General features: G+C 44.2%; 1 protein-coding gene and 1 long non-coding RNA gene across 2 annotated transcripts in view; one reads left to right on the forward strand and one right to left on the reverse strand.

Annotated features, from left to right (window-relative positions):
• MYLK (myosin light chain kinase) overlaps window positions 1-14,256 on the forward strand; it is a 348,762-nt gene that overhangs the window by 191,469 nt on the left and 143,037 nt on the right. The window contains exons 8-11 of the mRNA XM_007528900.3: window positions 532-1,055; window positions 2,496-2,702; window positions 8,051-8,185; window positions 11,255-11,407. Coding sequence (XP_007528962.3) covers window positions 532-1,055; window positions 2,496-2,702; window positions 8,051-8,185; window positions 11,255-11,407 — 1,019 coding nt within the window. The remainder of the gene's footprint in view (window positions 1-531; window positions 1,056-2,495; window positions 2,703-8,050; window positions 8,186-11,254; window positions 11,408-14,256) is intronic.
• Window positions 1-14,256, reverse strand: part of LOC132540459 (uncharacterized) — a 49,264-nt gene that overhangs the window by 7,269 nt on the left and 27,739 nt on the right. Inside the window, exon 2 of the long non-coding RNA XR_009551642.1 lies at window positions 8,335-8,388. This is a non-coding gene — a long non-coding RNA (uncharacterized LOC132540459). The remainder of the gene's footprint in view (window positions 1-8,334; window positions 8,389-14,256) is intronic.

The following is a 14,256-nucleotide window of genomic DNA, read 5'->3' on the forward strand; positions in this document are numbered from 1 at the left end:
AGAACCAGGAGCTTGAACCTTCATGCTTGTGGATGGTAGCATGTGTGGTCTACCCTACTAGGTGAGCCACCACCCAGCCTCAGTTTTGTTCTTAATAAGACAGATAAGCTGCTGGGAAAGCCTTAAGATTGGTTTGACTTGATTTGTGGTATGATTTTAAAAGATTTGACCGTGGTTATTTATGGAACATCTACTAGAGGGACCAATGTGAGAAAAGGGGAAGCCAACTGTGTGGTTTGAAATAGGACAGCATGAGAAGAGAAGAGAAAGGAGGAGTGTAGATCCTCCTATAATGGGGAAAAGGAGCAGGGAAGTATAAAGACTCTCTGCATGATTCCCAGTCTGGGAAACTTAGAAAATGGCAGAGAAAAGTCCTTTGGGGGAAAAAAAAGTCCTTTGGTTCTTGTTCTCTTAATTCCTGGGTTTCTGTGATCCCAGAAATCTGAACTTGTGGTAAGCAATGCTGGTGAGTAACCAGACAGCCATTCTATTCATCCTTCTCTTTCACCAATGTCCCCCACCACCCAAAAGGTCACTTGTGAGAGGAACAAACACCACTAATTCAGGTATCCAGAAGGAAGTGACGAATGGAATCACCCAGGGGCCAAAACTGGACCAGCTAGAGACTGCAACCAAAAATAAGAAATGTATCAGTGTCCAGAGAACCTGGACCACAGAGAGTCCGACTCAGTTCCCAAAGGAATCAAAGCTGGAGTTACATGGGGATTCACCCCAAAAGGCCCTGGGAACCCCAGTCCTACAGAGGACTTCCAGCACCATCACCCTGCAAGCTGCAAAAATCCAGTTGGAACCAACAGCACAGGCCTTGGGTGCCCTCACCTCTTCCAGAGAAGAAAAGGAGGAGCCAACCAGCTCCCCTCCCACCTCCTTTCCCATGAGCCAGGCAGGCCTGGCAAGTCAAGAAGTCGTGAACAAACTTTCTTCCAGAAAATTCTTTGTGGAGAGCCAGAGGGAGCCAACATTTCCCAAATTCAAGAGCAAGCCCCAAAGCCAGGAAGTCAGTGAAGGTCAGACAGTCAAGTTTATATGTGAAGGTAAGTTAAGCTGGCTAAGTCTAGACCCTCATAGTTTGGCTCATAAGTGGCCACTCCATTCCCTCAGCACAACATTCTGAAACACTCCTTATCCACCAGACCTACTTTTCCCCCTTGAACTAGACCCCTCTGAGAAGCCATCTTACGGGATCTCAAGATAGAGCCTAGTGATCCCTTGTTCTGGATTAACACCCAACAGGAATTCAGTATTCACTAATCACTACAGTATTATCCCTGTACCCTACCTTTTATTTTCCTTAATGTGGTACGAGAGAGAAAATTCAAAGTGTCATGCATTTGGTCTACCACTGAGCCACCTCCCCAACCCAGTTTTTTAATTAACTAGTTTGTTTGTATATTTATTACCACTAAGAATTGTCACTGGGGTCTGCACAATGAATCCACTATTATTGGTGATCATTTTGTTCTTTCTTGTTTTTGGTAGAGACAGAGAACTTTATAAAGAAGGGGGAAATAGAGAGAGGGAAAGAGAGGCACCTGCAGCATTGCTTCACTACTTATGAAGCTTCCTCCCTGCAGGTGGGGACAGGGAGTTGAACCCAAGTCCTTGCTCATAGTAACATGTATGCCTTTACCCAGTGCACCTCTGCCTAGCCCCATAGTTTTAATTCTTTTGTTTTTCCTCCAGGATTATTGCTGTGGCTCAGTGCTTACACCATGAATCCACTGCTCCTGGAGGTTTTTTTATTGTTGTTGTGGTTATTATTATTATTACTGCTGTCATTGTTGTTGGATAGAACAGAGACAAATTGAGAGAGGAGGGGAAGACAGAGATGAGGAGAGAAAGATAGACACCTGCAGACCTGCTTCATCACCTGTGAAGCGAACCCCCTGCAGGTGGGGAGCAGGGGCCTCAAACCGGGATCCTTGAGCTGGTCCTTGCACTTCATACCATGTGCATTTAACCCACTGTGCTACCGTCCGACCCCCTAGTTTTAATTCTTTGTTTGAGCACAAGATAGAGAAGTACAAAGACAATGCAAGAGTGACTGCTTTATCGTCCATGTAGTTCTATCCATTTTGTTTTTATTTCTCTCATGTTGTACTGGGTCTCAAACCCAGTGTCTCAAGAACAAGTCAGATGCTTTACTGCTGAGCCACCTCCTTGACCCTCCTGTGCCCCTAATACTTACCACCTTAGAGGTAGACCCATAATCACCATCACCATAAAAAAAATAAATAAATAGCCACAGAGCCTTTTATTTGTTCACTTAGATGGTTTGGGCCAACCTGGGGACCAGGCTTCCCCCTTTACCCCTCCTCCCCAAGACCCCTGTATCAGTCTGTAGTTGGAGTAGAGGGTTGAGAAGATGGACTCAAGTAGAGTTGGGTGACAGCTACATAACTGAGCTCTTTCCTTGGGTTCAGGCACAAGCAGTGTGCTCTCTGGGTCCTCATGTCCTTCATCTGGCCCTATAGTTTCAGGGATCCCAAAGCCCCAAGTGACCTGGTTCCTGGATGGCATCCCAGTGAGGAGACGAAAAGATATAGTTGAAGTTTATGAAGATGTAGACTTCCATTACCTCTGCCTGCTGAGAACCCAGACAAAAGATAGTGGAAACTACAGCTGCACAGCTTCCAATGCCTGGGGCCAAGTGTCCTGCTGCTGGACCCTCATGGTGAAAAGTGAGTATGTTCCTCTAGGCCCCCTGGTTTCTCCATGGAAGGCCACACAAGGGTTTGCATCATAGACAGAACAAATTTCATCTCCTGTAGACCCCATCCACACACCAAGGCCACAGTCAGTGTTCCAGCACAGTGATTCCTACTCAGGAGTGCACATTAGAATTGTCTCACAATGGTCAGCCCCAGGCCCCACATTCAGCACAGCTGAGAGCTACCTCTTTTCTTTATCTGTCTGAGTGATGAGATGACTGACTGTTATAACCACAGAGAACCTAATGTGCACTAAATACATGGGCCTAGAGTAATTCAAGATGATGTGGGATCCCACATCTTCTGTGTTTGTTGTAATATCTGTTTATGAAAGTAATGCTTGTTCATTGTGGGGAACTTGACTCACATACAGTTTCAGGAGTAAATGACATTTTAAGGTTCTTAAACAACATTGGCATTGTGTTGTTCGCATACTGCTTTTTACAATGATTGTGTTTTTTTTTTTTTTTGCTTTTCCATAGCATTTTTCTATTTACTTAGTGTTATTTGAAGATATGTATTTTTAATGGCCATAATTGTACTTTCTAGAAAGGCTATATCTATGAATGCTCTGATTGTTGAATATTTGGATTGATTCAATTTTTTTTCTGTTGCAACAAAACTATGATAGGTACTCTGTCTCTTTATAAATTTCCATCACTTAAGTTCTGTTTAGGGGCTCTACACTATTGAAGAATGTAGTAAGCAATGCCACAGGGATAGAAGCTTCAAATTATAAGCTATTGGAAATTTATGGGACAAATAATTGTCACTTACTCAAGCAAAAAAGAAAAGAAAAAGGTATGGGGGGTAACATAGTTATTACACAAAGTAATTTAATATCTGAGGCTCCAAGGTGCCAATTTCAGACACTAGTACTACCAGAAACCAGAACTGAAAAATGCTCTGATTAAAAAAAAAAAAAAAGATTGTAGGAAACTTAGATGAACATGATACAGTGAGACACAGTTACAATAGATGGACTTTGACTATCCTGACTAAGACTCCCTTTATATATATTTGCCTCAAGTTTTTTCTGGTGCTTGGTGCTAGCACTACTAACCCACTGCTCCTGGTGGCCATTTTTTCTATCAGATAGAACAGAGAGAAATTGAGTGAGGAAAGAAGATAGAGAGGGAGAGAGCAAGAGAGCTACCTGCAGCACTGCTTCACTGCTTATGTAGCATCCCCCCTGAGGGTGAAGCTCAAACCTGGATTCTTGCATGGGTCCTTGTGCTTAGTACTCTGCGCTTAGCCGGGTGCACCACCACCCAGTCCCCTTTTAAAAATGTTTTTACAAATACATCAGAAAATTTGAGCCTTGGCAATATATATCCTACAAAGAAATTTGTAGTTTTTAAGATGGGATGATGACCTTATGGCTATATGTTTAAAGTCCATATGTTTTAGAGAGAAAAATCAAGCTTATTGGTGAAATGATATGACTTCTGGTATCTGCTTTAGAAACAATTGTGGTGGGTATTGATAAGGGTATAAGTGAAATGTAGATATATGAGGATTCACTATGCAACTTTTTCCTACTTTTGTGTCTTTTTGAAATTCACCATAGTAAGAGTTTCAAAAATCAGAAAGCAAAGGAACTTTGTGGCCCATCCATACACTGGGAAATGTCTCCAAGACACATTAGCAAGGGAAAAGAGCCAAGTGTAGAGGCATGTGTATCATTTGTTATTTGCATTCTAGGAGTAAATCTAGTACATAGATGCAAACAGACACTTGTGTATACATGAAAAAAAAAACCAAATGGCTGGAAGAGTACACAAGTTGCCGCTAACTCAAGGCAAACTTGAGACCTATGTGAAGGAATAGGAGGAAATCTTCTTTTCCATCGAATCTTGTTGATTCATTTCTCAACTGGTATTTTTACTATGCAAATTCCTTGAAAAGAAACATTTTCCATCCCATTTGGAGGTGGGAGTGCCTGCAGGGAGAAGTAACATTCAGCTTCCAAAGTCTTCAATCAAAGGCTAGAAGCCAGCAGGCTTTCACTGTTTGGTTAGCTGTTATTATTAAATGGAAGTTGTATGTAGGGAGTACCTGCAGCAAATTAGGGGGTGAAAGACAGTGTTGGTCTTTCCAAAATGTGTATTAATTTATTTTTATTTGTATTTTGTACTTTTCCTTACTGCCACTAGGGTTATCACTGGAGCTTGGTGCTGGCACTACAAATCCACTGCTCCTGGCGACCATTTTTTCCTCTTTCTATTTTATTTGATAGGACAGAGAAAAATTAAGAGAGGTGGGGCAGATAGAGAGGGAGAGAAAGACAGACACCTGCTTATGAAGTGTTGTTCTCCCCCTACCCCCGCCACCACAGGTGGGGAGCAAAGGCTTGAACCCAGGTCCTTGTACATGGTAATATGTATGCTTAGCCAGGTGTGCCCCTGCCTGGTCCCACAGTGTTGTTGCTCTTTAAAGCTACAACAGAGCTGTGGCAAGAGGGATAGGAATTTGATAAGTACATATTAAGTAAGTTAAAGTTCCCTCAGAGATTACTGTTCTTACCAAGATCCAGCTGTTTGTTTTTTAATGAATGTTCCTCAGAATGTTGCAAACCTTTGGTTGATTTTCAGAGTTCTGAAGCCTTGTCTTTGACTGTTTGAATCAGTGTTCTTGCTGCTTTTTAGAGTGAATTTTCAAAACTCCAGACATGCTTGTGACTCCTATCTTCTTGGAGATACTAGCTGTTCTCAAATTTCTCTAGTCTCCAGAAAAGTTCCCAGTCATTCTTGGAAGATAACTTTACCAACCTACAGGTCACCTGTTATGTGTTCTTTTGTCATTTCCTACAATGCCCACTTTTTCTAATTTTCCAAATTCGGTAGAATTACCTATATCCTTTACCCAGGCTTTTCTTTTAATCTCTTCCCATCTCTATAAAATCTGTATCTAGTACTTCTCCCACTACTTATTCAATATCCACTTCCCACCTACTAGAAGCCTTTTTCTTCTCCCTACAGTTGCAGTATGGGTTGTCCCTAGACTGATAAAAGCAACAGTTCCTTCTTCCAACTTCCCCTTACTATCCCACTTTATTTCTATACTCTCTTCCTTGACTGACTATAAAGATAGCCTCTGTACACACCTCCCATTTTATAGTAAATAGCCAATGTTTGTTGAGAATGTTCTGTATGCTAACTGCTTTTTTTTGCATTGTTCCACTTAGTTACCCTAATGATCCTATGCATTAATGATCATCATATACATTTTCCAGGCAAATATACTGAACTATATATAAGGTTAAGTGACTTGTCCAAGGTTGCATACCTTGAGAAAGCTAGTGTATTTCTTTTCTTCTTCTTCTTCTTCTTCTTCTGAGTTTTTAAAATATTTATTTATTCCCTTTTGTTGCCCTTGTTTTTTATTGTTGTAGTTATTGTTGTTATTGATTCATCATTGTTGGATAAGACAGAGAGAAATGGAGAGAGGAGGGGAAGACAGAGGGGGAGAGAAAGACACCTGCAGACCTTCTTCACCGCCTGTGAAGCGATCCCCTGCAGGTGGGGAGCTGGGTGCTCGAACTGAGATCCTTACACCAGTCCTTATGCTTTGCGCCACGTGCACTTAACCCACTGTGCTACCGCCCAACTCCCAGCTAGTGTATTTCTAACTCAAGCTGGCATGATTTAAAGTCTTTTCACTGATTTACATTAGATTATGGGAATTTTCTCTCATGAAATAATTTAACTATGACTGGAGAGGTACCCCTTGGGGGTTAGTCTGTCCATCTGTTGCTCAGTGCCAGGTCTTTTTTAGATGCACCAACTTTTTGACTCATGGTTAACCTCCTACAGCCTGCTCTGTCCTGAAAGGAGCTCTGTCCAGAGGAAAGAGTGTGGATGCAGAGCCAGAGAGCTGAGCATCAAGCTTGGAGGCACAATTCAGCTTGTCTTTGGGAAATTATTCACTTCAGGACCTTCTTGGCCATGTGCTCAAACAGGTTTGAGTCTGTGCCCTACCATACTGGAGGAAGCTTCAGTGTAGTAGTGTCTTTCCCTCACTCTTTCTGTCTCTCTGATTCTATCAGAAAAAGTCATCCTGTATTGGTGAAGCCCTGGAAACAACAGAAATTATTTACTTCATTTGTAAGATGAGCTAAAGATAGCAATCCTGTGATATTCTTGGATTCTAGAGAAATGCCTGGCCCTCAACTATGAGTTTTACCTATATCACTGCATTTTAATATGGTTTTATTCCCTTATTACTACATCAAATAGCTTTTCCTGAAAAAAAAAATTAGTGATATATTCTCCCCCCCCCACCCCATTCTTTTTATTTCGACCATACTTATCACTGGGGCTCAGTGCCAGCACTATGAATTTACTACTCCTGAAGGCCATTTTTCCTTCCTTTCTGTTTTTTATTTGATAGGACACAGAGAAACTGAGAGGAGAGGGGGAGATAGTGAGGGAAAGAGAAAACAGACACCTGCAGACTGGCTTCACTGCTTGTGAAAGGTTTACTCCTTACAGGTGGGCAGCAGGGGCTCAAACCCAGGTTCTTAGGCATGTTAACCTGTGCACTTAACCAATTGCGCCACCTCCTGGCCCCTGGCAATATATTTTCTAATTACTCATTTGATTCCCTCTTCTCAGCTTAATGTTTCTGTAGCATGTTTTGGTTGTTGCAAAAGAGAGTTGCTATCCATATTGCTATAATTAAGGTCAATGTAGAAGGCACTTGGAAAGTCTGGTCAGTGTTTCTCAGAATATGAAGGTCCCTGTCTTTCCAGAGGTTTCATTCCATAGGCCTAGTTTGGGGCTCAAACCACACTTGGAAAAATCTTTGTTATCTAACTCAGTCATGAAATTGAAGAAAGTAACTGTAATTTTAATTTAAACATTCTCACCAGTGAGCACATGGTCACTTCAAGTAAAAAAGCTTCACACAAGGCTGCTGAGGTTCCCAAGGGACACATTAATGAAGAGAAGAGACCTTAGAGAAGCAGAGCAGCACCTAGAAAGGTTGACAGCAGGGGTTGTGGGGGATGCTCCCAGCCAGGAATCAGGACAACAGAGCAGCAGCTTCTTTGGTATTTGAGCAGAGGAGGCAAGCCCAGGTTCTCTGTTCTCTTAGGCTTTAAGTCCCTGCCTGTCACTGTGCCTTGGGCCCAGTCTCTACCCCAGAAGTGCCACTGCTCCCCAATGTGAATGTCCACAAGATAAAGCCAGGCCACTGAGGAAGCCATGGGTGCTCAGGGCCAAGAGGCCTCTTGCTGGGAGGGCCAGGGTGATACTGTAAGCTACCAGAGTACACAGCTGTGAGGAGAGAAGCTTATCTGCTCTTTGCTCTTGCAGGACTGGTCACAAGGGAAGTGGCCCCCTCATTCTCCAGTGTCCTGAAGGATTGCACTGTGGTCGAGGGCCAGGATTTTGTGCTGCAGTGCTCAGTGCAGGGCTACCCCATGCCCCAGATCACTTGGCTGCTCAATGGTGAGTGTCCACCTGGGGTCTTTTCTTGCCTGCATTCTTACTTGTCTACCCCCACACACACACACATACACACTTACCACTGAACATTTATGTGTGAGGAGGAAGTACAGGGGGTGGAGGGAATATGGGACCTGGGAATCTGTTCTCACCTGGCTGGGAGTCCTGGGTAAATTATTGCTTGACCTGATCCTTGAGCTCCTTATCTGCAAAACAAAATATTGACACCTACCATCAAGGGTTGTGAAAATTCAACAATATCTTTTTTTCTGAAATAGATAGAGGGACACATGGCCCATAGGTGCACTGGCAATTTGATTCTCCCCAGACTCCTAGTGAGCCCTCAGTAATGTTGAGTTAATGAGGATAAATTAGCATACTCAAAGTTGTTTGTGACCTTCACCTTTGATTCAGTAGTGGGTGACTTTGAGGTTCATAGCCCAGCTACTCTTGTTAGTATTCTTGTATGATAGAGACATGACAACTTTCCCTCCCCTGTTTTTCCAAGTCAGGCCCTTTGGGAAAACAAACAAACAAAATCCTTACCGCTCTTTAAAAAAAAAAAAAAACATTAAATTCTGAAAGTGTGAAAGATTTTAGCACTGAGAACAGCCATAAATTGGTGAATCAAGCAGGGTTTGGAGGGGAGCTACAGGGAAGATGAAAGAGCAATAAGAGTTGAATGATAGGGTACTTAGCCTTCTCCTCTGGCAGGTGATCTTGAACACCCACCTTTACCTTTCTGGGCATCTACTTCTTTACATGAACTAGTTGTTTCTGTGCCATTAGTATGCTGCCCATGCACCTTCCTCACAGTCATAGTCTGCTTAGACTTTGCCACAGATTGTCTTTAGTAGATGAGAGAAGGGGCCATGGAAAATTCTTACACAGGTAAGTAAGGCATGAAGTCTACCCACTCTACCCCATACTAAAGACAGAATTGTCAGGAAGACTGGCTCCCTGCCACAGAGCAAACATGGGCTGATGGTTCTGAGCAAGAGAGTTCCACTCCTGCCTTAGAGGCCAAACCAGGGCTCAATAAACATGTTCGACAAAGGGCTAGATAGTAATTATTTTTATCTTTCTAGCCTGTAAGGTCTCATCACAGCTACTCAGCTCTACTATTGTGACACAAAAGTGGCCAGCAACAACAACAAATATAGAACTTTATTTATGGACACAGAAATGTAACTTACATGCAACTTTTACATTATGAATTATATTCTGCCTTTGATTTTTTTTGTGTGCCATTTAAATACGTATAAAGGGTCACTTAATAATGGAGCACATGCTTTGCATACACGAGGCTCTGGGTTTGTACCCCAGTACCATATGAGAATGGCGAAGAAAGCTCAGTGGCTGATGGGGTGGTGCTTTGCTTTCTTCTCTCTTTCTCTCTTTCTAAAAATACTGGGATGAGGAAGTGACCCAGCTATAAAGTACATCTGTTAGATAAGATTTGCAGTAATGCATAAAATATGTGTAAGAGTCAGGGATGTTGTTCAATGGTCGAGCATATGCTTTCTGTGTGTGCAGACCTGGGTTCAATAACTGGCACCAAAAATAAAATACAATATGTAAAATTTATTCTTAGCTTTTAGGCTGGACAAAAACAGGTTTCACTGAAAAGTGACTCGCAATATTTCCATTTTTCCAGTAGAGGGCGGTAGTGCTCAAATCAGGATTGCTCACTGGTTCTGCCCAGTCTCTGAGAGTTCCAGGTCTTCCCTGAGCCAACAGATCTTTACTGGGACCACCATTCCAGCCCATTCTCATGAGCCAGAATAAGTTGTGCTTCGGTGAAAGGAGAGCTGTGTTAGAGCTTGTCAGCACATGCTTCCTCTGCAGAGGTGCTCTGATGTACATGGCATGTGCTGGCTTTCTCAAGGGAAAGAGGTGTTAGGGTGTCTGTGTTGTAAAAAAAAAAAAAAAAAAAAAAAAAAAAAAAAAAAAAAGCAGAGGTATTTAGTCCCTCAGTAGCTTTCCCCATGCCCACCCCCACCCCCTCCCCTACTCCAGCCCTTTTTTATGAAATGTGGTAGACAGACAAAAATCTCTTCCCTCCAGCTCTCTGGCATGCTCAGTAGTTTCACCAAGCTGTCATGGTGACATGAAGTGTTGCTATGTACAAAAGAAAACATTGCATTGCAGACAAAGTACTTATTTCTGTGTTGCCTCCCTCCCTTATTGCCCACCCCCAGTTTTATGAAGTGCAAACCAGGACCCCAGGGCCTGACAAGGGAAGAAACTGACAGAAGCTTCCTATATGGCAAATGGACACATTCCTGCTCTAAGGCCAAAATATTCTGTAATGAGATTCTTTCCTCTCCCTGAAACTGAAAGCTCACATCCTGGAGTGATCAAGTCCCAGCAACATATAGCATCAAGGAAACCACTGCAGTTCATGGCATGCACACTGAGCTCCATGCAGAGCTTTCTGTGACCTGGAAAGAAGAGCCAGAGTCATTTTAGCTCCCCATATTTATCTTTTTCCATGGACCCTAAAATGCATCTAATGGCATTGAATAAATGCACTTAATTTCAGTATTAGTTTGAGTGTTTGAATTGCCTTCTGACACATATGTGCAGTGGGGAATGGAATCATTATTTCCAGAGACATCTAAAAGGAGCCATCAGCCTGGTGCTCAGTCTGGGCAAGGTCTATGCTGCCTGTGGCTGGGCAGTGAGCCAGATGACCCTGTGAGATTCTTTCCAGGCTCAGAATTCTGTGAAGTTGAAGACAGGGATTTGGGGACTATTTACTTAACAAAAAGCACAGAACTATGTCCTTTTCCCTCCCTCATTATAAAAGCCTCTGGAATCTCTATCCCCAGGCCTTCTAGTCCAAGTCTTGCTCTTCCACCCCACATAGTCACCCCCTCTCCCTCACTCCCCTCACATCTGCCTCTCCTCTCACAGCCTCTGCCCAGTGGGTCCTATGGGGGAGGCCTGACCCATCATTGGTCCTCAGTGGATCTGAGAAAGCATGCCAGGCATGTTCTCTGGAGAAACTGCAGCCCTACTGAGCACAGCACTGATGTCCCTGCCACCTCCTTGTTCTTCCCTCCACAGGGCAGCCCATCCAGTATGCTCGCTCCACCTGCGAGGCCGGTGTGGCAGAGCTCCATGTCCAGGATGCTCTGCCAGAGGATGATGGCACCTACAGCTGTCTAGCCAAGAATCCCCTTGGGCAGGTGTCCTGCAGCGCCCTAGTCACCGTGCATGGTAGGAACCTCCTGGCGCCTATCCAGAAGCTCCCCCTTTCCAGACACATCTGTTGTAGAGAAAGGATGTGTGCCTGAGGGCAGACAGGTAGAAGAAATGGCCTCCAAGGGTTCACAATGACAGGACCTGTCATTTGGGGTGGGAGTGGAGATGTGGTTATTGATTTCCTCCTTTCCTCTGGCTCTTGGGAAGATTCAGGAGGAGAGGCCAAAGACTTTCTTGATTCAGGAGAGACCCAATCTGGTAAGAAGAAAACCACACACAGTGAAGGATGATCACAGAAAGCTCATCTGGGGGTGGGGGGTGGGCTTGCTCTGCCATGTGCTTGACCTAGGTTTGAGCCCAGGCTCCATTGCACTGGGAATAGTTTTGATGATATGGAATCTCTCCCTCTCTATCTCTGTCTCTAAATGCATCAAGCCATCCAGTGAAGCTGACCTTCCAAACCCAGACCCTCTTGGTTCCAAGACCAAGCCTGTGTCTATGTCCTGCCATTTTGCAGACTTGCACCCCTGGTCCAGAGTAGGAGGCTGGCTCCCATGGGCTGGCAGGTGTGTTAGCCCCCTAGGGGTGTAGGAACTGACCCTGGTGGAGTAAACTAGCTAGCTCCATGAAACTGCCAAGAGGGGGTACCCTCTCAGGTCTCTTTGATTCCTCTGCTGGGCCCCCAGCATGGAGCTGTCATCCCGGACTAGTCTCTTGTTTCCTTCCAGAAAGCCTGTCATAGTCAGAGCCTGACTCGGGTTCCAGAGAATTTGTTGGCTAGAATTCTGCTCAACACATTTATCCCCTTTATCCTCACAAATCATTTCATGGCTCATTAAAGGGCCTTGGGAAATAGTGTCATGAGACCGGAGAGCCATGTCTCCCTGAAGGAGCAGCCCTCACTTTCCCACTAGGGGGCTCTCCCTGCAGGCCCATGTGGCCCACCCCAGGGATCAATAACTGGCAGTGTCAGAACAGTGTGTGAGGGGTCTGAGGTGATCCCTGCTAATCCTGTATCTGTCCTGGGTTGCAGGTTTTCACATTAGATTATAGAGACCTAGCAGTGCTGGAGATGGGGATTCCCAGATGTATTTTTGATGTCACCCTCCTCCCCTCTCAGGGTTTGTGGAAGGTGTGGATTACACTACAGGAATATTTAAAAGCAGGAACAGAGAGATCCCCAGGAAGAACTCCACCAAGGTCATTTGGGTTTTCTCTGAGAGCCCCATCCCAATGTGGGGATATGCAGGCTTGTGAGAGCCAGACAGAGGCTCAGATACCATAAATGGTGAAGGAGGCTGAGAGCCACAGCCATGCACCCCAGCCAGCAGCCTGGAGCTGTCTTCACAGGACTGGAGCTGGTGAGCCTGTCACAGTGACACCCCTGGCTCCAGTCCAGCAGGCGCTCAGAAGCTGGAGTCCCTGTCCTGCAACATAATCAGCTGTCGAGATTTTGCAGCCTTGTTAGCAGTTTCTTTGCTCCAGACCCTCTGGGGATGAGAGATGCTACATCAGAGACATTTGTGCTCCACTGCACTGGTGCTATCCCAGCCAGGCCCTTGTGATTCCCTCTAAGAAGCCCCAAGCTGGCCCTTCAGTGAGGATGTGGAGCAGGCTGGCCCATGTGGCCTCACCTACCTCTTCTGTGAAGTGGGGTCATTCAATTGCGCCTCTGTTATCTGCAGGTTAAATGACAATAGAAGGTGTCCACAGTGTGCACTGAGATCAGTAAGTGTATGCCATTATGACCATTGCCCAGCAGAGCCCAGGCCCTTAAAAATAAATCTGTTCAGAAGGCCAGATCAGCACTGCCACACCAAGTGCTTGTATGTGTTTTTGATAAGGGAACAAGAGATAGAGGGGCTAGGCAGGCAGTTAAGCTCACATATTACCTACCATTGCAAGGACCTATGTTAAGCCTCAGGTCCCCACCTATAGGGGGAAGTTTCACAGGCATGTTTCTCTATCTCTCTCTCACCTCTCAATTTCTCTCTGTCCTACCAAATATAAATAAAATAAAATAAGATAAAATAAAATAAAATTGGGGGGACTATAAAGAAGAGAATTATGGAAGGGAGATGTTAGGCCAGGGGCTCAAGCCATAGTCTAGAGTGCATCCTAAGACTCTGGCCACAAGAGGGGACCATTCAGCAATGCATCGCCCTCTAGGTGTCTGGCTCTCTTGGCCAAGTAGTGTGGGGGGGTGGGGAGGGGAGGAGGCAAGCTCAGGCCACAAGTTCAGCAGATAATCTGCTCATGGCCAGATGTGGGGACTCCTTCTCACCTCCTTTGCCTGTTGTAAAGGTTTTGCAACCATCCAGAAACTGCTGAAACCCAACACTCTGACATGGTTTCATCAGCCACTACTCTCTCTGCCTCCTCTCCTATGTAACCCCTTCCTTCAAAAATATGCCTCTTAATCCTTTGGGTTTTTCTGTTGATAGTCAAGCCTATAAATTAACACAAATAGATTAGTAGGAAAAATAAGACCAACTAATCTATTTGTGTTAATTTATAGGCTTGACTATCAACAGAAAAACCCAAAGGAGTAAGAAACTCTTTAACAGTGATCTACACAGATAAATAATGGTGATGCCACTGGGAGCAATGGATTCCTATTTCAGGCACCAAGACCCAGTAATACCCTGGTTAAAAAAATAATAATAATTTCTGGATTGTTTCTTGAGGTAACCTAAATCTGAGTAATCTTTATTTATTTATTTTTTACTTTTTAAGATCTTTTTAAATTATCATTATTTATTTATTGCATAGAGACAGCCAAAAATCAAGAGGAAAGAGGAGATAGAGAGGGAGAAGACAGAGAAACACCTGCAAACCTGCTTTACCACTCAAGAAACTTTTCC

This window comes from Erinaceus europaeus, chromosome 9 (assembly GCF_950295315.1).
Source record: "Erinaceus europaeus chromosome 9, mEriEur2.1, whole genome shotgun sequence".
NCBI classification, from domain to species: Eukaryota; Metazoa; Chordata; class Mammalia; order Eulipotyphla; family Erinaceidae; genus Erinaceus; species Erinaceus europaeus.